Below are 21,270 nucleotides of genomic sequence, written 5' to 3' on the forward strand. Positions count from 1 at the left end.
CATTTACTTTATGTCGGCACTTAGTGCTATGAACTTTCCTCTTAGCACTGCTTTCATAATGTCCCATAGGTTTGGGATGTTGTGTCTTCATTTTCACTGAATTCAAGAAAGACTTTAATTTCTTTCTTTTTTTTTCTTTTTTTTTTTTTTTCTTTTTCAACCCACTGGTGGTTCAGTAGTTGACTGTTCGATTTCCATGAGTTTGTAGGCTTTCTGGGGGTAGTATTGTTGTTAAATTCTAACTTTACTCCATGGTGATCTGATAAGACACGGGTGGTTACTCCAATTTTTTTGTATCTGTGGATGTTTACTTTGTTACCAAGTATGTGATCAATTTTCGAGAAGGTTCCATGAGGTGCTGAGAAGAAGGTATATTCTTTCCTGCTTGGTGGGATATAGCTCAAGTTTTTACATTGTCATGCCACACTATCTTTTTAAAATATATCTTTTTTTCTTTAAAGTGTGGTGGAAACAACGCTTACTAATGGAGTAGCTGTTGTTTGGCATGTACCTAGCATTTCATAACTAGAGATTTAATTATACAGAGTAACTTGTTACACATCCTTTGGCATACATACGTATACCTGTCCAGGTACCAATTTCAATAATATTAGAAATTCATCTCCCAGAGACTGCATTTAACTCAGTGGAATAAAATATTACCACTTTTCACAGCTATCTGAGGTAATTCTCAGTTAATCTGTTGAAAGTAATGTGCCAGAATTATACATTTCTACAAAAATGCTTTTTTTTTTTTTTTTTTTTAGATTACTCGGCTTCACTGTGTATACTGAAAACATTGGGGGGGGGGCATGTTTTGCTCAAAGTTTAGGTAATAAAAATAGAAATTGGCTGTCAGTGTTGGCAGGCGCCTTTAATCCCAGACTTGGAAGGCAGAGACAAGTAGATAGGTGAGTTCAAGGTCAGCCTAGTCTACACAGCAAGTTTCAAGGTCAAATGGGTCTCCGTCTCCGTAGCAAGTTCCAGGACAGCAAAAGCTACCTAATAAAGAGATCCTGTCTCAAAACAACAAATTAAATAAATTTTTAAAAAATTAATATTTAATTATTTATTGTGTGTATGCCTGCAGGTCAAAAGAGGGCACTAGACCCCATTACAGATAGTTGTGGGTCACCATGTAGTTGCTGGGAATTGAACTCAGGACCTTTGGACGAACAGGTAATGCTCTTAACCTCTGAGTCATCTCTCCAGCCCCAATAAATTAAAATTTTACATACATTAGTAGAAAATGTGTGGTATGACTCTTTTATGATTCATACTTAAAACAATATGATCTTGCAGTGGCATTTAGTGTAATAATCCCTTTCAAAATGTTATGTGCTGAGTAAAACTTGGTCCACTGTGTGGTGGTGATGACAAGTGAATGAACTTCTGCTCGATGATGCTGACAGGAGGGAAAAACAGTAACCGGATCAAGGGAATTGCCACAAAAGAAATTAATGCTAATCTTAATCAGTCTCATAATTTTGCACTATTTTAAATGTGGGACCAAAGCACATTTGCTGTTTTTCTATACATAGCTTGCTCCCTTTCCAACACTTCAACATCTTGCAAAACAGCAAAGTAGACCCACAGTAGACGCAAAAATGATAAGCCTACCTACCTGCTCTTCAATTTTCAACCTAAAAAAGAAACCATCATCAAAATATGTAGGGGAAGCCCAGCCCAAGAGAGCGTGTTCGCCTTGGGCTAGTGTTTACTTATAAATCTGGCGAGTGTGAGCACCCTGGTCCTTTTTTTGTACTTTCTGCTCATCGCTGGTGTTGTAAGCTAGTCCCTCATTAAAGTTTACTATTTCATATTAAGCTAACCTGGTTATTACACCACATCATTTTGGCGACCTAACGCCTCCGCCCCTAGGCGGGCCCTGGGCGCAGGCTTGAACTTTAGATTGAGAGAGCTGCCCGCTCATGCGCACTACACTCTCTTCCTGAGGGCTGCTACTCATGGAGAGCAGCCCCCAAACGTCCTAGTTTGTTCCCCCTATCTCGCGGCTCACTGCCAGGGTCCGATCTTCCAGGCACTTGCAAGCAATTTTCACAGCGGGCTCCTGGCCCAGTTGCCAGGCGCCCCAAGGCGGTGTACTAAACACAGCCCCGCCTGATTTTCCCAGCTCTAGAGACAGAGAGCAGGATACAAGTACTCAGGCCAGAGTGCACTTACCCCTTCCCGCCTATCTCGGCTGAGTTTGAATACAGCCAAGGCTCAGATGCGGATCCAATACCATCTGATTTTACCCAAGGGGGGGGGGGGGTGTTCGCCTTGGGCTAATGTTTACGTATAAAAATAAATTTAATTTCCTGAAAAAGTTCTAAACATCAAGTGTTTCATTAAGCAATAGGAAATGACAGGGCACACTATTTGTCATGATATTTATTATATTAGCTGTATGGATTATCATATCACAGTTAATGGATCATTAAGAAAGATCTCTAACATAAAGTTCTAACCTGAGGTGGGTATTCAATGCTTCTTAAGCAATGTATCAGAACCCTGGCCTCTACCCAGCAGCTGACAACCAACAGCTCCCAACATGCAGTTAAGTAAACAAGAATGTCTCCAGACTTAGTCAAATGTATCCTCGAAGACTGTATCACCACTCATGTTTTATGCTTGAATATTCAAGCATTTGCAGTTAAAGTAGTTAATGTTTAACATGACCCATATTCATATGTATAATATATACATTGGTAAATCTCTCTTCATTACAATTTCTTATAGAAATGAAAACACTATAAAAATATTTGGCAATTATCTAATTTATTTCTTCAGTGAGATACCCCTGCATGATAAAAAGCATTCCCAAAAATGATTCATTGTAATTTTCTTCCACAATTGATTCTTCTAGAATTAACCTAGAAAAGAAGAATGACAAGGCAGGCTTCTCTTCTGTATGAATGTGCTGATACAAAGTTATTCACATTCCTCAGAAAGAGTCCTTGTATTCATAAAATGAATTGTCAAGAATGACCTGTTAGTAATACAATGAGAACAGATCACACTTGGGGAAATTAAACATTACATTTATTTCACACTAATGTGCCAGGCATAAAGGACAAAAAAAGGAGGAAAGATCACTGTTTCTTCAAACAATTCTTAAATGCCAATAAATTTCTTCCACCTTTATTTGCAAGAACGTCCTTAGGGTCACCTTCGCTTTTCTTTGACACAAACTGGAAAAAAACTGCCTGCTGTTTTTTGGGTTGCCATCAGTGAGTTCACAGTGTCCCAGCAGAGCTCACTTAACTTGCAAGGGCTACGGTGGAGGCAGAGAATTGCAGACTATGTCCAGAGATAAGAAAATGGTCTCTGCGGGACACATGGCCACTCTGCTACTCGGCATCATTTCTCTGTACACATTATGTGATGTATGTCAACGCTTAATTTCTAGATGGTCTTGATTTCTTCCATGCCATAAGACTTCCCTTAGATTATACTGTCTGATGCTTGCCTAGCTGTAATTCATGGGCTTCCAATATTATTGGAGGCTTTCCTCTCTCAAGGAGGTTCTCTAATGCATGCTGTGGTGAATTTCTACTGGAAAGCTCCCACAATAACCCTATTCCCATAGATCTTCTTCACAGGACTATTTCATATTTAACAAGCAGTGACTTCCAGATAATTTTCCAATGGTTACATTTCTTGAAGAGATTTTTACCAGTGTGGACTTTCTCAAGCATATTAAGGCATGAATGATGCCAAAATGGTTTTCAACTTTAATTATATTCATAGATTTTTCTTCTCAATTATGTTATAAAAAGTATTTACCACACTCAGGGCTCTCACTGAGTTCCTCTCCAGTATGAGTTATCTCAAATATACTGAAGAAAAACATGTTTAAAACTTCTATATTCTCGGGGGCTGGAGAGATGGCTCAGAGGTTAAGAGCATTGCCTGCTCTTCCAAAGGTCCTGAGTTCAATTCCCAGCAACCACATGGTGGCTCACAACCATCTGTATTGGGGTCTGGTGCCCTCTTCTGGCCTGCAGGCATACACACAGAATATTGTATACACAATAAATAATAAACAAATATTAAAAAAAAAAACTTCTATATTCTCTACATTCACGTTTCCTCCTATGTAAATACTTAGATGCATTCCAAGTTTAGATCTGTAGTGTGGGACATTTTTCCACATGTATTACATCTATTAAAATTTCCTCTTGTGTGGGTTTTCTCATAGCATGTTAAGGGCAAGTTCTGGTGGGACTCCCCCTCACATCCATTCCTAATTCTTGTCAGCCCTGTGTAGGTCCTCTCATGTTAACTGAAAACTGTTCTGCAGAAAGAACACCTACCCCACTCACACTCAAGGGAATTCCTGGAGTACTGCAAACCTTCTGAGGCTTAAACGTCAGGCAAACATCTTTCTGTACCCATCCCCATCATGCATCCCGATGTCTATGAGTTCTCTGATGCCTAATTAGGTTTGATTTCTGTGAAAACGTTTTTCTACATACAATACATTCATAGGGTTTCTTCCCAGAATGAATCAACTCATGTACAATGAGAGATGATTTGTAACCAAACATTTTCCCACACTGACTGCATTCATAGGGCTTTTCACCTGTGTGAATTCTATAATGCTTACTGAGGACTAACTTCCACTGAAATGTTTTCCCACACTTAGTACATTCGTAGGGTTTCTCACCTGTATGAATTATCTGATGCTTGTTGAGATATGACTTGTTCTGAAAGGCTTTGCCACACTGTTTACATTCATATGGTCTCTCACCTGTGTGAACTTTCTGATGAGTTTTGAGGTATGATTTATTTTGAAAGGCTTTTCCACATTCTTTACATTTGTGTGATTTCTCGCTGTTGTGGATTCTCTGATGCCTCCTGAGGTCTGACTTTTGGTAAAAGGCTTTTCCACACTCGTTGCATGCATAGGTTTTCTCACCAGTGTGAGTTCGAAGGTGCATGTTGAAGTATGATCTGTTATGGAAGGTTTTTCCACATTCTTCGCATTCATATGGTTTATCTCTCTTGTGAGTTCCCTGATGCAATCTGAGGTATGACTTCTTTAGAAACGCTCTTCCACAGTCTTGACATTCGTATGGTTTCTCACCTGTGTGAGTTCTCTGGTGCATTTTGAGGTACCACTTATGCTGGAAGGCTTTACCACACTCACAACATTCAAAGGGTTTCTCACCAGTGTGAGTTCTCTCATGTACAACAAGGGCTGACTTTTGCCTGAAGCTTTTATCACATTTACTACATCCATAGGGCTTTTCTCCTGTGTGAATCCTCTGATGAGTAGTAAGGGAGGATTTAGTGCTAAAGAGTTTCTCACACAGAATACATACATGGGCTTTCTTCTGGTCATGTGTCCTCTGATGAACTGAAAGGTCTAATTTGCTAGTAAAGATTTTCTTTCTTTTAAGGCATTCACAAGGTTTGCTCCCTGAGTATGTTTCTTGGTGTTCAGTGAGGTTACATGTTTTACCAAAAGTTGCCTTCCCTACCTTAACCATGACATCCGACTCAACAGAGACTTGCTCATAATCATTATGCTTATACAAAGTTAGTCCCATTTGAAGTCTGTTAGATGGAGTAATTCTTTTCAGTACTTTTGCCTCCTTTGTATCTTTTCCTTTTCCATTGTGTTCAAAATCCTGTTGCCCAGTTTGAATCTTGGAATGTTGACCAAATTGCTCAGGACACCCGAGGGATTTCCCTGCTACACCACAGTCACTATATTGCTTTAAAGTGTATATGCCATGAGACTCAGAAGGAAGACATGTATTCTCATATCCATTCAACTCCTCAGGCTTCACTCCTGAACATTCTCTATTATTTACAGCAAAATTTGAAATTTTCATGGAGCAAAAATAAAAAGTGTTTTCTAATCCATCTGTTTCCTCAGTTGCTCTATTGTGGCTATTGGCAGTAACTTGCCATAAATGTCTGTCTTCACATTTCTGGTTGGTCTCAACTGTGCCGTCCACACTGTAGAAGCCTAAAAGGACCAAAAAAATTTTTTTTCTGTAAATTACAATTTAGGTTTTCTAGTGGAATTCTCATGTTCATGCCAAGAAATTTTTTCCTATACTACTAGCATAGTGATTCATTAAGATCATATTAAGTACTAGTTTATAAACTTTATTTATTCTTTTGATATAACATACTGAAACACACTAATAGATTAACATATTTTTCCTCACTTTATTTTTGTGAAGCAATATTTTGATGAAATATCCACCAATTCCTATGACCTTTTCTTTCCGGCATTCTCTTTTTCTGGTCTTAAGAAGGGAAATAATTTCTACCTTTTCTTTGCAGATTATGAGAAAAGCCCAATAGGCTGCCTCCTAACCGGAGGTCTCCCTTATGGCCATGTGTTTACATCTTTATTTGTTAGAGTTATTACTTCAGGAGTGATCATGGATTATGAGTTTTCAAACATGAGAGTCCTTTCTTTCCACTTCCACACAAAACAGATATCAGTAATTGAGGTCTTAATTGAACAAAATTTCCTGCTCTTTTCAGAATCAGAATACAAGGAAACTCATGCCCACCACCACCCGGGAGAAATGAGCATGCTGTACATCAATTCTAAAATGTCTGGCTACTTGTGATATCAAGAGCTTTGACATTCACCTCCAAATTGCTGATACACCCTCCTATGTCTGATAATCCATAGATTCTCAAGGATGTTATCATGTTTACAGAAACTTTACTTCTTTTAGTTTCATAGAAGATGGAATCTTCTGCCATTTCTCATTATCTTTGTTGCTTTAGAATGAGAGAAAGAAAATAGATGGAAGTGCTGCATTCAAACTATAATCCCCATTTTAAAAAAACCAGCTTGAGTTCTTCAATATGAAAACTTGTTTCACTTCTCCTTGATTCTTTCTCAAGTGGAAACACCCCTTCCTATGCTGGATCCTCCTTATGGTTTCTTAGATCATGCCTCACACGCCTTAACTTGTAGGTCTCTTCCTGTATTTTATTATAAACTACCTAAGTGAAATACTCTATAACTTTAAACACCATCTGTTACTCATTCTACTCTGGTTCAACATTACAAACAGTTGTTTGTGACTCCTTAGTATAAATAAACTTATCTGTCTTTTATCAAAATATTAATTCCATGAAGTAAGGATATTATTTTTACATTTTTATCGATGAACAAATATAAAATGACCAGCACTTGAAATCTGTCTCATTAAAATGTGCTAAAAAGATAGGGCTGGAGAGATGGCTCAGTGGTTAAGAGCACTGACTGCTCTCCCAGAGGACCAAGGTTCAATTTCCAGTGTCCATGTGGCAGATCACAACTGTGTATAACTCCATTTCCAGGGGATCTGACACCTTTACACCAATGCACATAAGATAAATTTAAATAAATTATTTTTTTTTAAATGTACTAAAACTGATAGCTTATGCTGGAGAGGATGTGGAGTAAGGGGAACATTAATCCATTGCTGGTAGGAATGCAAACTTCTACAACCACTTTAGAAATCAATGTGGCGGTTTCTCAGAAAATTGGGAGTCAACCTACCTCAGGATCCAGCAATACCACTCTTGGGAATATACCCAAGAGATGCCCTATCATACTACAAAAGCATTCTATGTTCATAGCAGCATTACTTGTAATAGCCAGAACCTGGAAACAATCTAGATGCCCTTCAACAGAAGAATGGATAAAGAAAGTGTGGCACATCTACACATTAGAGTACTACTCAGCGGTAAAAAACAATGACATCTTGAATTTTGCATGCAAATGGATGGAATTATATAACACTATCCTGAGTGAGATAACCCAGACCCAAAAATATGTACTCATTAGTGGATTCTAGCCATAAACAAAGGACATTGAGCCTATAGTTCAGATCCTAGAGAAGCTAAGTAATAAGGTGAACCCAAAGAAAAACATATATAGACCCACCAGAAAATTGGAAACGGGCAAGATCACCTGACAAAATTTGGGAGCATGGGGGCGGGGGGGAGGGGAAAAGGAAGGGAGAAGGGGAGGGTTGGGGAGAGCTTGAGGGAATGGTATAGTTGAGATGGAGGAAGGACAGATATGAGAGCAAGGAAAGAGATATCTTGATTGAGGTAGCCATTTTGGGGTTAGCAAGAAACCTGGCTCTAGAAAAATTCCCAAAAATCCACCTGGATGAACCCAGCTAGGACCCTAAGCAATAGAAGAGAGGGTGCCTGAACAGGCCTTGCCCTGTAGTCAGACTGATGAATGTCTTAAATATCACCATAGAACCTTCATCCAACAACAGATGGAAACAGAGGCAGAGAACCACATCAGAGCACTGGACTGAGCTCCCAAGGTCCAGTTGAAGAGCAGAAGGAGGGAGAGTATAAGCAAGGAAGTGAAGACCGTGAGGGATTCCACTGAGACAATGTGCCTGAGCTAATGAGAGCTCACCAACTCCAACTGGACTGAGAATGAACAAGCATAGGACCAAACTAGTCCCTCTAAATGTGGTTGACAGTTGGAGCAGACTGAAGGGTCAATGACAATGGCACTGGGATTTGTGCCTACTCCATATACTGGCTTTTGGGGATCCTATTCTCTTTGGATATATACCTTGCTCAACCTAGATGTAGTAGGGAGTGCCTTGGACTTTCCATAGCGCAGAGTGCCTTGCCCTCTCTTAAGACTGGAAGGGTTTGGGAGGATCTGTGGAGGGGGTGGGAGGAGGGGAGGAAGTGGGAATTTGGATTGGTATTTTTTAAGTAATAAAATAAAATAATAATAAAAAAGAAAGAAAAATCACACAAAAAAAATGTGCTAAAACAAAAAGCACATGAAAAAAAAAATGTCTGAAAACAAAATCCCCATGAGACTGGCGTTTAAGAGGCAACTGAAACAATGGAAAAAGGAAGTACCAGAGAAAAACATCAAATAACAGAAGTCAACAATTAGACTTCAGGGGCAAATCTTAGAAAATTTTTGTCAAATTGAAAGGTAGGAACAAATTCAAGAGAATTCTTTTTGTAGACTATGTCTTCTTGTAGACTTCACCGAACAAGTCTGAGCCCTCAAATATGGAACTTAGGATAAATTAGTAAAACGGCCAACCTGTGCTAGACATGAACTCCCATTCATGAGTACCGACTAACCTGACATACTCTGGTTTGTAGATTCGTCTGCTGTCCATGGCTCTGCTCCCTGTTCCAATCTAAAGATTAACTCGGGTTTAGGGCTGCATTGTCCTGTTAATTAGAAATAATGTAGGACTTAGAAAATTATGCTAATAAGGTTCTTTGAAGAAAGACAAAACCAGGTTTTAGGATCTACGCACCAAAAATACAAATGTGGAACTTTCACTAGAGAGCAGTGAACAGTCATGGAACCCGCGGCCCAGCACCTTATCCCTGAACAGCTCTACACCTCACACTTGCTCACATTCACTGCAGTGAAATGGCTGGCTCCTTAGACGTACTTACCCAGTGACACCAGGCTGCTGTATGTCTCCAGCATCACATTCCTGTACAGCACCCTCTGAGCATCATCGAGATTCTGCCACTCCTCCCAGGTGAAGTTCACAGTGACATCCTCAAATGACACCAAATCCTGTAACAGCACATTCCTCCTCGATTACTCTATGCTTAGAAACAGGACCCGAGGTCTCCTAAATAGTGGAAGGCCTTCATGTGCACTTTACATTATAATTTGTCTTGCTTATGAAGTGGAGAAGAAGAAACATCAAAGAACTATCCTGAGGTTATTGATTTATTAATGGACTACAATAATTACCTTATAGATTAAAACCTTAACTGTTGGAATAAGAGAACCCAGGCCATTCAGGTAACCAGGCCTTAACCACATAGGGCTGTGAGACATGAACACATGCAGGCCTCGCTCTGCCTCCTAGGCGTTGGAGGCAGCCTGACTACTGTTATGCTGTATGGGTCATGCAATAATAATCCCTACACCCCAAAGAAAGAGTAACCCTTCTCACTAAGTTTTATATGCCCTACTCCCTAGCTCAATCATGTATCAAAAGTCGTATGTTTTTTTGTTTGGTTGGTTTTTTGTTGTTGTTTTTTGGTTTTTCAAGACAAGGTTTCTATGTGTAGCTTTGGAGCCTGTTCTGGCACTAGCTTTGGAGACCAGGCTGGCCTCGAACTCACAGAGATTCGCCTACCTCTGCCTCCCAAGTGCTAGTATTAAAGAAGTGCACCACCACTGACTGGCTCAAAAGTCCTATGTTAACCAAACCTGCTTTGTGCAAGACCTCCCGTTCCTCAGAAACATGTCAAAGTTTAACCTTTGCTTCACTTGGCATGGCTGAAACTCCCCTTCAGAACCCTGTCTTAACCACACAAGCAACCACATACCACAGTAATAGTCTTATAGTCCTATACATAGCATCATATGCAGGTAAATGAACCTGTCCTGTGACGACAGGAAAACACAAAACTGAAGGAACTGGTCGCGGAGTGAATGACTCTGCAACTACATATCTTTACTAGTAGTTTCTTTCTTTTTTGGTTTTTCAAAACAGGGTTTCCCTGTGAAGCTCTGGCTGTCCTGGTGCTATATATTCACTATATTGTCCAGACTAGCTTAGAACTCAGAACTGAGTGCTGGAATTAAAGGCGTGTGCCACCACCCAGCTTGATATCTAGACTAATTTCAATGATAAGTGCAAGTCAGAGGAGCAGCAGGTGGCAATTGAAGTTCAGGTCTGCCAGCCAGGAAGCAAAGCTCTAATGGGTGAATCTCAGATAGGCAAGGCCCCAAGGGCTTTGGCCCCATGTCTCTTGCTACTGCTGTCCCATTTTTCTCTGGTATTTGGCATGGCGTGAATGGGCAGGAGGAAATCCCCACTGCCTTTAATGTAGTGTGATTATCTCATGGAAATATCCTGTTCTGCTGGGCATTTTCCCCTGAGGACCATTATGAGATGATTTTCTCCTAAGCTCTACTGTTTAACTGAAGCAGTGATTTTAAACAATAATAGTGTTAGTTTAAATAGGATTTTGATGATTGAGGGTCTTTAATAAATATAATAAGGGATTATAATTTATTAAATATAGTAGAGAAACTAATATAGGAAAAAGCAAGATATAGTGTAGCCCCTACCTCTGATAAAGCAGGGGCTGCAAAGAACAGAAAATATCCACACTGCTACTTTCTCTTGAGGAGCCATATAGACCGTGACTTAGGTTAATGATTAAGAAAAACAATTGAGGACTCAGAAGGCTGGCGGGCAGCTAGGATGGCAGATGAGGAGGAAGACCCCACCTTTGAAGAGGAAAATGAAGAAATTGGAGGAGGAGCAGAAGGTGGACAGGGGAGAAGAAAGAGACTTTTCTCCAAAGAATTACGGTGTATGATGTATGGGTTTGGGGATGACCAGAATCCTTACACCGAGTCGGTGGATATTCTTAAAGACCTTGTCATCGAGTTCATTACTGAAATGACTCACAAGGCAATGTCAATCGGGAGACAGGGTCGAGTGCAAGCTGAAGATATTGTCTTCCTGATTCGAAAGGACCCAAGGAAGTTTGCCAGAGTTAAAGACTTACTATGAATGAAGAATTGAAGCGGGCTAGAAAAGCTTTTGACGAAGCCATCTATGGATCTTGACACCATTTGTAATATCTGAAATTTTGATATTTTATTTGGAAACCATACATTCTAACTTGTCTACAGTAACGCGATGGCTAGGCATGCAATGAAAAAGGCCTTCAGTTCTCGCTCTGTAACTTGAGCCTTTCATTGCCTGCCTTTATATCTTAATCCTTCACCAGGACTCAGTGACTTCTGAAAGTGTCTCAAGTTGTGCAGCTCCATCTGAAAAGGCAGTGTTTCGTAGACTTGTGTATGCCAAGCTCTATGCCATGGCTGCATAACATGCAATCTAAATGTCCTTTTGGCTTTATGAAAGTTGAGACTCGTGCTTTATGTATTGCAAGTTTTTATGACAGTGGCGGGAGAAATTCTTAGAGAATGAACTGGTTTGTGTTTCTTTTAAGGAACTAAGTTCTTGTAAGAATGCTTATTTGTTTTAATATTCTTTTCTAAAGAACTCTTTTTTTTTTTTTAATGAAACTACTATTTGTTAAGTGTTAGTGGACCTCATCTTCCTTGGCAACAGTAAAGTTTCTAAAACAAGTGCTTTCAGGAACAGGGATGGCACAGCTTATAAACCTGAGTCAGGACAGATGTTTTGGGTGGTGTTCTATTGACATAAATGTAAGTAATTTCATTGTAAAAATGTATAGTTGATTTAACCAGTATGTTACTGTGCAAGCATTTTCATAGTTAAGGATATGCAGGCTTCGTGTGTATTTAGCGTATCGCATTAAATTATTTTATTTAGCTTATAATAAGGATTAAAATTACATTTAAAGAGGTTACTGAATGTTACTCTGTGAAACTTACTGGTGCTTCTTAACATCGCTAAATCAGTACTCGGGGAAATGCTACCTGTTTAATCTGTTGATACAAGGAATAAGGGATGAAGAATTAAACACACAAAAAAAAAAGAAAAGAAAAACAATTGAGTGCTAAAAGCCGAGCTAGCTCAAATTCTTTTCATCTTTATGTTGGGAGATGTGTTCACAGGTTTCGGTGTGCATCATAGCTAAAACAAAGCTTTAACAAATGACTTAAGGTTAGGTTAAGATGTTTTTGTTAATGTCTTTGAGGTAATAAAAAAAAGTATCTTGGAAAGCAATTTAAAGGCATACTTTATTAATAAGTTCACTGGTACTGTGGCTTCTCCTTCAATCTCTGAGCTGTTGTTCACTGGTCCTCATGGCAGCAATAGCTAAGTTTTATATGCCTCTTGGTCCTGTCCCTCACTGGCTACAACACTAGGGAGAACTGGTCCTGCACCTCACCTGGGCAGCACAATAGAGCTGATCCTGTTAACAGGGTGCAGGTGAGCTGGTCCTGAGGTCATGAGAGTGGGAGAGTTGATCCTGCCCCCCTCATCTGCCATGCAGTGGTGTGGGCGAAGGAAAGATGCCCTCCCCCCTCCCCCCTTGGCACCTGCGGCAGACAAGAGAGTTGATCCTGCACCTCTCCTGGGCAGCACAGTAGAGCTGACCATGTTGATGGGGGCATGGATGAGCCACCGCAAGAACCTGAACATGGGAGATCTGGCCCTGCTCCTCATCTAGCACACAGTGGCATGGGTAAGGAAGACATTTACACACACACACACAGCATCTCACTGCCTGTGGCAGGTGGGAGAGCAGGCCCTGAGGTCATAGAGCAGGAGAACTAGCCTTGTCCCTCACCAGCTGCATCACTCAAAGAACAGGCCCTTCATCTCGCCTGGGCAGCACAGCAGAGCTGAAAGCATGAGCGTGGGAGAGCTGTGGCCCTGCCCTCTCTGGCACATGGTGTAGAGGGCGAGAGAAAGATTCCCTCCCTCCTCACTCCTTGCCACCTGCAGCAGGCAAGAAAACTGACCCTACCTACACCTCACATGGTGAGGACAAGAGACCCTGTTGATGCCTGCACAGGTGAGCTGGCCCCAAGAATGTGAGCATGGGAAATATGACCCCACCCCTCATCTGCCATATTGGGAGAGATGCCCTACCCACCAACCCTTGCCTGTGACAGGAAGAAGAGCTGGCCTTGCCCCTCACCATCTGCAGCACTTGAGAGAGTGGCCCCTGAATTTCACTCACCCGGGCAACATAGTACCCTGGTGGTGTAGGTGTGGGTGGGCTATTCCTAGGGATGTGAGAACAGGAGAACCAATCCCACCCTTTGCTGCTTGCTATAAAGGATGAACTAGCCAGGGCAGTGCTAGAGCGCTCACCTTGGTAGTGAGGATGAGGGAGAGTTGGCAGGCTGACCAATCCAGTAACCATCCAGACCCAGGCATCAGGGCTATAAGTTGGTCAATCCCCAACTCTCTGGGTAAATATCACTTAACAAAATTAAATCAAGACCAGATAAGCAAATTAAATACACCTATAACTGCTAAAAAAGAAAAAATTTGGAACAGACATCAAAAGTCTCACAACCAAAAAAAGCCCAGGACCAGATGGTTTCAGCTCAAAATTGTTTCAGCTCAGAATTCTACAAGGTTTTCAAAGAACTAATACCAATACTCCTCAAATTGTTCCATACAATAGAAACAGAAGGAACACTGCCAAACTCTTTTTATGAGGCTACAATTTCCCTGATACCCAAACCACATAAAGACATAACATCTTGAAATTTGCAAGCAAATGAATGGAGCTAGAAAACACCATATTAAGTGAGTTCACTCAGACCCAGAAAGACAAATATCATATGTACTCACTCATAAGTGGCTTTTAGATATAAAGCAAAGAAAACCAGCCTACAATTCACAATCCCAGAGAACCTAAACAACAATGAGGACCCTAAGAGACATACATGTATCTAATCTACATGGGAAGTAGAAAAAGACAAGATCTCCTGAGTAAATTAGAAGCATGGGGATCATGGGAGAGGGTTGAAAGGGAGGGATGAGAAAGGGAGGGGAGCAGAGAAAAATATATAGCTAAATAAGATCAATTTTAAAAGCATAAATAAAAAAATAAAAAATAAGTTGGCCCATGCCATCATTCACCCCTTCTACGATCTGCAGGAGGACATGAAGAGGCCAGTCTTAGAGATCCAAAGCTGCAGGATCTGCACAGCAGAGCAACAACAGGATATCTAAGTAGAGTCCCAGTGAGGGCCCAGTGTCAATAATGTAGCAGAAACCAGAGACTTCTTGACCTCTGACTCTTGACGTGTCTCTGACTCTTCATGACCTGACCTTTAATGACTCTGACTCTTCATGACCTCTGACTTGCAATGAACACTTGCAAGTAAAGATAAATGGACTAACAGGTATACTGTGTGACTCAATATGCCACACGACCGCTTCCACAATGAGATTTTTCTTTCCATTCCTTTTAAAATTTATTTGGGGGAGGAAGGGGCAGGTTTTAAGAACAGAGGGCAGATATGAAGGAACGGGGAGATGAATGGGATTGAGATGCATGATATGAAATCCACAAATTAATAAAAAGTTTTTAAAAAGAGAGACAGAAGGAAAGGAAAAAAGAAGGCAAGGAAGGTAGGAGAGTAGAAATGGGGACGGTTCAGGGCGTAGTTCATAATAGGTAAATGCTTAATGTTCATGGGACACGGGGTTCAAGCCCCAATGTATACAAACACACAAATTAAAAGTAAAAAGAGTCTGAGTATTTGGCTGACGTTAGTGAAAAAAAGATGGTTAATTGCAAATGGAGCCATTTTCTAGAGAAAAAGAGTATCAGTTGAGAGACTTGCAAGAGCCAGAGAGCAGAATGAAGACACATGAAGCATGGCCCTGGACTAGGCTTTCGGCAAAGAACTGCCCTAGCTGTCTAATGGGAATATATGCCCAAGTCAGTATACACAGGGCAGCCCTACATCCCACCACCCTTGTCCTCTCCTGAGTGCTGGATGAGTATGGACAGGAGGTTAACAGACACTCGACCATGATCTTATCCAGTTCCGTAACTGGAAAAGCTTCGTGGTGGAAATGACAGTGATCCAAGATATTTTCAACCTGGGAGAAATATGAATAATGTACAGCAACAAGAAAAACCATAATTTCTTAATTGTTGCCATAATTACTACTAATAGGAGTTGAAGTCGAATTCTCTCCATAAATTTGGCCAGGTCTTATTGATGGTCAGACTATAAATAAAATAGCAATATGTATCCAAGCGGGGTATAATAAACAACTCACCACACATTCATTCATGATGTCTGTAAGCTGCTTGTTTGTGTTTTTGCCCTCGAAAACACACAGGTGATACCAGAAGCACAGTTGAGAAAAGGAGACCAAGGTAGAGTCATGAAAGTGAGAGGGTATCCATGGTTTGGTCCTAGATTCTCCGCTCAAAACACTATGCAATTAGCTGAAAAAGAAGAAGAAAAAAAAATTGTAAGAAAATTTCCTAGGGGCTGGAGAGATGGAGAGGGGCTGGAGAGACAGCTGTTCTTCCAGAAGACCCAGGTTCAATTCCCAGCACCCACATGGTAGCTCACAACTGTCTGTAACTCCAGTTCCAAGAGATCTGAAGCCCCCACACAGACATACATGCAGGCCAAACACCAATGCACACAAAAATAAATAAATCTTAAAAAAAAAAAAGCAAAAGAAAATAGTCCCATCTATAAGAAAGTGCAACAAAGATACCATTGACAATGGGCTCACAAGTACATTCAGAGCCATTACACATGAAAGCTATGGCTGAATTCATAAGCACTAACATCAGCAAATAATGAACAATTTGGTAACAACATTCCCTTCCAAAAGTACTTAATAATTGAAACCACAGAAATTATGTTTTCCCTATCATTAACGCAGAAATGCACCTGTTACATGAAATATTCTACAATCCACCCAAATGGGCTCCATTATAAGCACTTCCTCTACATTACTTCTTCCTTCATATAGCTCATTTCCATGGAAAATATGCAGATTGCAAGATTTTTTTTTTTTGCCCATGCTTATACAGGATAAAAAAAAAATGAACATTTCTTATAGGGCATTGATTGCTACAGTAATGTTTCCAAATGGGGCATCTCCACGTATCTACACCCCCATTTACTTCCCATGATTACTATGAGCCATTTGACTCATTTGACCAAGTGAACTCAGTAAATACGAAAACAACCTAAACTTGAAAAGTGTTTCGTGCTGGGCGGTGGTGGTGCACGCCTTTAATCCCAGCACTCGGGAGGCAGAGGCAGGTGGATCTCTGTGAGTTCAAGGTCAGCCTGGTCTACAAGAGCTAGTTCCAGGACAGCCAGGGCTACACAAAGAAACCCTGTCTCACAAAAAAAAAAAAAAAAAAAAAAAGTATTTCCTGCCTAGTACTTACCTACTAGGCACAGGTGTGCTGTGAAGAGCTTTGGTGCCAGCTTGATGAAAACAGAGCTTTGAGAAGACTCAGCAGGAACCACTAAATGTGAGACAGAACACCCTGAATGAAGCAGTCTCAAAACACTGATGAATCAAACCTCATTCATCACTGAAGGCAGGAAAATACAGAAACTTCCCAGTGGAGACCAGTCCAGATATCGACCTACAGAAATGTGAGGGAAAAAAAATTAAATTGTTCTTCAAAGCAATATTTTTGTTGATGTGTTATACAAGAAAGGTTTATACATTTAATGATTTAGAATTCAATTATTTTAACATATAATAGGAAATAGTTTCCAAGCATGGCAAACACAATACAAAGTATTCTGTAGCCAGGTGCCTAAGGTTTGAAAATCACAATAAGAATATGTGAAGTTGCCAGGTGGCACATGTCTTTAATCCCAGCACTTGGGTGGCAGAGGCAGGTGGATCTCTGTGAGTTTGAGGCCAGCCTGGTCTACAGAGTGAGTTCCAGGACAGGCTTCAAAGCTACACAGAGAAACCCTGTCTCGAAAAACCAAAAAAGGAAAGAATACTGAAGTCACATGATTCAAACAAGTAATGTCTGGCTACAAAGACAACATCTAAGCTTTTAAACAGAAAGGCTGCCACTTTCACGTGAGTGTGGCATTTTGTAGTATTTACATGTATAGGTTGACATGCATAAGTTTCATGAGATCTCATTTTGCATTTTACAAAACTGAGACTGATTTCTATTATTTTTATTCTTATAAATTTTGGTTAACAGAATGCTAGCATTAAATAAAACACTTCTGTTTTTAACCTTTAAGGTTCGACAATATACAGAATGTATTGATGGTAATAAGGATAGGAAACTTAAGACAAGGTATTTGGAAAGTGTTTGAAAACTGATCACCTTGTTCTGTGGTAAAGCATTTGCAGATCATACTCAGACACTAGATTTCAACACCAAAAACAGAAGCACACAAATCTAAGACATGTACACATGGTAACTAGAAATCAGTATTAGAAAAAACACAAACATTAGTTTTTGTTAAGTGCATGGTAAACAGACATACATGCAGACAATATACTAAGACACACAAGATTAACTGAAAGAGCTTACACAATGGAAACACTGAGGGAAGAGGAAGGGGAAAGTAAACTAACCAACCACTGATTCAGCCCAGGTGCGACAGGGCACCCATCCACACTAGATCACAACTTCCAGATACAACAAATATTTCCCAGGCCCTTGCCAATCTTTTTCAACTAAGCTGGTAGAAAAGGATCAAGCCCCTACCACCCATATATTGCTAGCTTCTGAGAAGGTGGTAGCTTTGCCCAGAAATTGTTCTAAGCAATGGGATCAGCAGTTGCTTAGGTCATGCAAAGCTACGAGTTGCACCTACACTCTGCCTCCGCTCAAATGCACTAAGTTCATTAATAGTAGATCTTGCCTGCTGTGGGGCAGGTCCCCATCGGAGAACTTTCACAGGACTGAGACTGTTCGCATGCCCATTACACAGCTGGAATTGCATCCACGGTAGCTCTTGCTTAACTCCCTAGAGATGTACACTGCCTTATGTGGACTCATCTTCACACATCATGTATCACATGCACACAAAGAATCTCCCTCTGGCTGAACAAGTATATCCCTGCCTCCGACCCCATCCACAGCTTATCAGCCTATGACGCAGATGGTACTACAGTCACTGCCCAGCTTGCAGCTCTGTTGCATTACACTCAATAAACACACTTCCTATTCTGGTCCAAAGGGCAAATTCATTCACAGCTCAGCAACCAACATAGTAGGCTGAGCATTAGGGTAACGAGGAAGGAATCGGTAGTCCAGATGGGCCACTGTTCTGTTCTGAAACGTGAATGTGTCATGGTGTACAGGTAACTTTCAATTATGCCATGAAGATATGGACAGACCCTGTTAATCGAAGTAAGTTTTAGTCAGAGGGGCTATATCACAAGGTCCTGCTTTTCTGTAGAGTTAGGCTGCAGCAGTCTAAGGCCTGGACCCAGAGCTAATTCCCTACTAGGACCCAGCACTTACTTCCTGGTCTCTTATTAAAGGTTTTCCTCCACACTAGCCGGATGGAGTTCCTACTGATGAAACACCCTCCTTCAGAACCTGAAACCCCCTACTTTGTTCCCAAGAAAATGTTCTTATTTCAATACTTGAATCTTCTGAGAGACCTTCTTGTCTCTGGTGACTTGCAAAAAAACGAAACAAAACCTTCTAAGACAGTGGTTCTCAACCTTCCTAATGCTGCAACCCTTTAATACAGTTCCTCATGTCATGGTGACCTCCAACCATAAAATTATTGTCGTTGCTACTTTATAACTGTAATTATGCTACTGTTATAAATCATAATGTAAATATCTGATATGCAGGATGTCTAATATGCGACCCTTGTGAAAGGGTCGTTTGACCTGTTGATTGAGAATCGCTAAGAACTCAAACCTAGACTGCCAAGCTGGCCATTGTCAAGCCCAAAAAAATTACTTTGTGAAGAGACAGGAAATTTAACGAATACAATTGTCAATACACAACAAGATCTACAGTCACTACGTGAGAATTTCCCCAGGAATTTCGGGTCAATTCATTAGGATAACAAACACCCTTTTTCCGTTACCGACTGTGGGTCACAGGCCCTGTTAAGTTGGGAGCGTAGGTCCCAGTCCCTCGCACCTATCCCAGCCCCCAGGCCTGGTCTGGACTTCAAATCCCAGCAGGCCAGGTCCTCCAGGTGGGGTCAGGACCACTTTTTTCCCCAGGGTACTTAAATGATCCCTCCAAAAGAAGAATACGTGGTCTCCCTTTCTTTCGTTCCTGTGGCCTCCCGTTTCCCCCTCGGGGCCACCTGAGAGCGCAGATCTCCCATTAAACCTGGATATTTTTTGATTTGGCTTGTTTTGATTTGGCTTGATTGGGAATTTTTGCGTCGTCAGGGAGCTAATATTTAAAATTCCTAACAGGCCCCCTTCTCGCTCCAGCACTGTAGTGTCAATTTACACTTTCCCAAGCTCCCAGTTTGGGTTTTCTGGGTCATTCTAGTGAAAATTCCCGGTTCTGTAGTCTGGTCTCCTATTAGTGGTCTTTTTCCACCCCCAACCCCGCCTCAAAAAAAAAAAAAAAAGAGCCACACAGGTAACAGGATTCATCACTGGCAGCAAGGACTGGAATGTCAGCTCACACCGCAGCCTGCTCCCCCAACCCCCAGCCTGGCAATCTATAAAGACACGCACCGCCCTCACCCCCAAGTCGCCATCTTGGGCTCTCACCTTGGCAGAGCTTCTGTAATGGCCCTCTGTTGGGGTCACAGACCCGGACACCTCCTAGGGCAGTCTTCTGACCAGCAACCGTGAAAGCACTGTCCAGGTCGTCTGATCCGATTGGGCACGGTGGGTCCCGCAGTCTCCTTCCAGACCCGCTCCGGCCTGCCCTCGCACTGCGTCTCAGTCCCACCAAGATCCACCTATATTTCTGCTTCCAGCGAGCAAAGGGGTTCGGGTCCCGCTTCCGAGGATCGCGACTCTCCCCTTCCTATTTCGCACCCACTCCAGGAAGCCGGCACCAAACTCGCAGCCCGAGAGATTGCGTCAGCACAACGCCAGGCTGCGACTTTCTAAGCCAAAGTTCTCAGGAGAGTGTGGCACAGAGGAGTCTACCAAGGCCAGAACCTAGCTGTTTACCTGAGCCCCAGAGGGATGGCCTCGTAGGTGAGGGACTACATTACCCATGAGCCTCTGAATAACTATGGCAAGTGGAAAAGGACACTTCCCTCCAAATCCACACTCGTAATTACCAGGAATAGCGGATTTCTGAATAGGTACCTACTTTGTAACAACGATGTGACGTTTCTTCACCTTTCTCTCATTCGAACCCCAGGTGTCTCAAAGCAGTATGGAACCTGAGAAGGAACCTCCAGTGTACTCATTATAGAAACAGACCAATTATCTCTGTGGGAGACACTGAGAAAATCGGTATGATATTGTGGGATATTCACCAGGGAAGACTGCTTTCTATAGGTTTAAACCAATAGAAAGTGTTTATAATCCGGCTGGCGACTACCCCGAGGGTTCAAGAATCCCAGTGACACCCCGAGTCTTCCTCGGGATGAGATTTAAGCACAAAAACTATGTCCTAAGCTACTTCAGTTAACAAGAATAGTTACCCAGAAGAACTACAGAAGCCAAAAACCAAGGTTAGTACATTTAGAGACTTTCCCATAACTATGGGCTTTGATAAATTAGGCCTTTGTTTTAGGTTTGTCAGGCGGTGTTGTCTACGTGCTGAGTTTAACAGCCTGAATGGCAGGCACCCCCATCATGGAGTCAACTGTGCTACAGTCTCAATGGTACTTCCATCATGGAGTCAGTTGCGCTAAGGTCTCAGGGCCTA

General features: G+C 41.4%; 1 protein-coding gene across 7 annotated transcripts; it reads right to left on the reverse strand.

Annotated features, from left to right (window-relative positions):
• Positions 1–1,116: 1,116 nt before the first annotated feature.
• LOC121444757 (zinc finger protein OZF-like) lies at positions 1,117–20,567 on the reverse strand. 7 transcript variants are annotated; one of them, XM_041646666.1, is made up of 7 exons: positions 20,151–20,567; positions 19,102–19,104; positions 16,852–17,055; positions 15,711–15,882; positions 9,436–9,562; positions 9,109–9,201; positions 1,117–5,983 (listed from the first exon to the last, which is right to left on the reverse strand). In XM_041646666.1, exons 4-7 carry the CDS (start codon positions 15,723–15,725, stop codon positions 4,407–4,409), a joined length of 1,812 nt encoding a protein of 603 aa, XP_041502600.1. In that variant the 5' UTR covers positions 15,726–15,882; positions 16,852–17,055; positions 19,102–19,104; positions 20,151–20,567; the 3' UTR covers positions 1,117–4,406. The 7 variants fall into 7 exon arrangements, with proteins under 7 accessions (XP_041502600.1, XP_041502599.1, XP_041502602.1 ...); XM_041646665.1 differs by lacking the exon at positions 19,102–19,104; XM_041646668.1 differs by lacking the exons at positions 9,436–9,562; positions 19,102–19,104.
• Between the last annotated feature and the right edge of the window lie 703 nt (positions 20,568–21,270).

The sequence above is a fragment of the Microtus oregoni genome, unplaced genomic scaffold, assembly GCF_018167655.1.
Source record: "Microtus oregoni isolate MIOR12 unplaced genomic scaffold, Mior012 000139F_ref0000186, whole genome shotgun sequence".
Lineage (NCBI taxonomy): Eukaryota > Metazoa > Chordata > Mammalia > Rodentia > Cricetidae > Microtus > Microtus oregoni.

Coding starts and splice junctions, on each gene's coding strand:
- LOC121444757 (XM_041646662.1), bottom strand. CDS start 13,841: ATGCCTGGGTCTGGATGGTTACTGGATTGGTCAGCCTGCCAACTCTCC. Junction 9,202..9,435: donor CAGCAGCCTGGTGTCACTGG/GTAAGTACGTCT, acceptor TCTAATTAACAG/GACAATGCAGCCCTAAACCC. Junction 5,984..9,108: donor TACAAACCAGAGTATGTCAG/GTTAGTCGGTAC, acceptor TGGTCCTTTTAG/GCTTCTACAGTGTGGACGGC.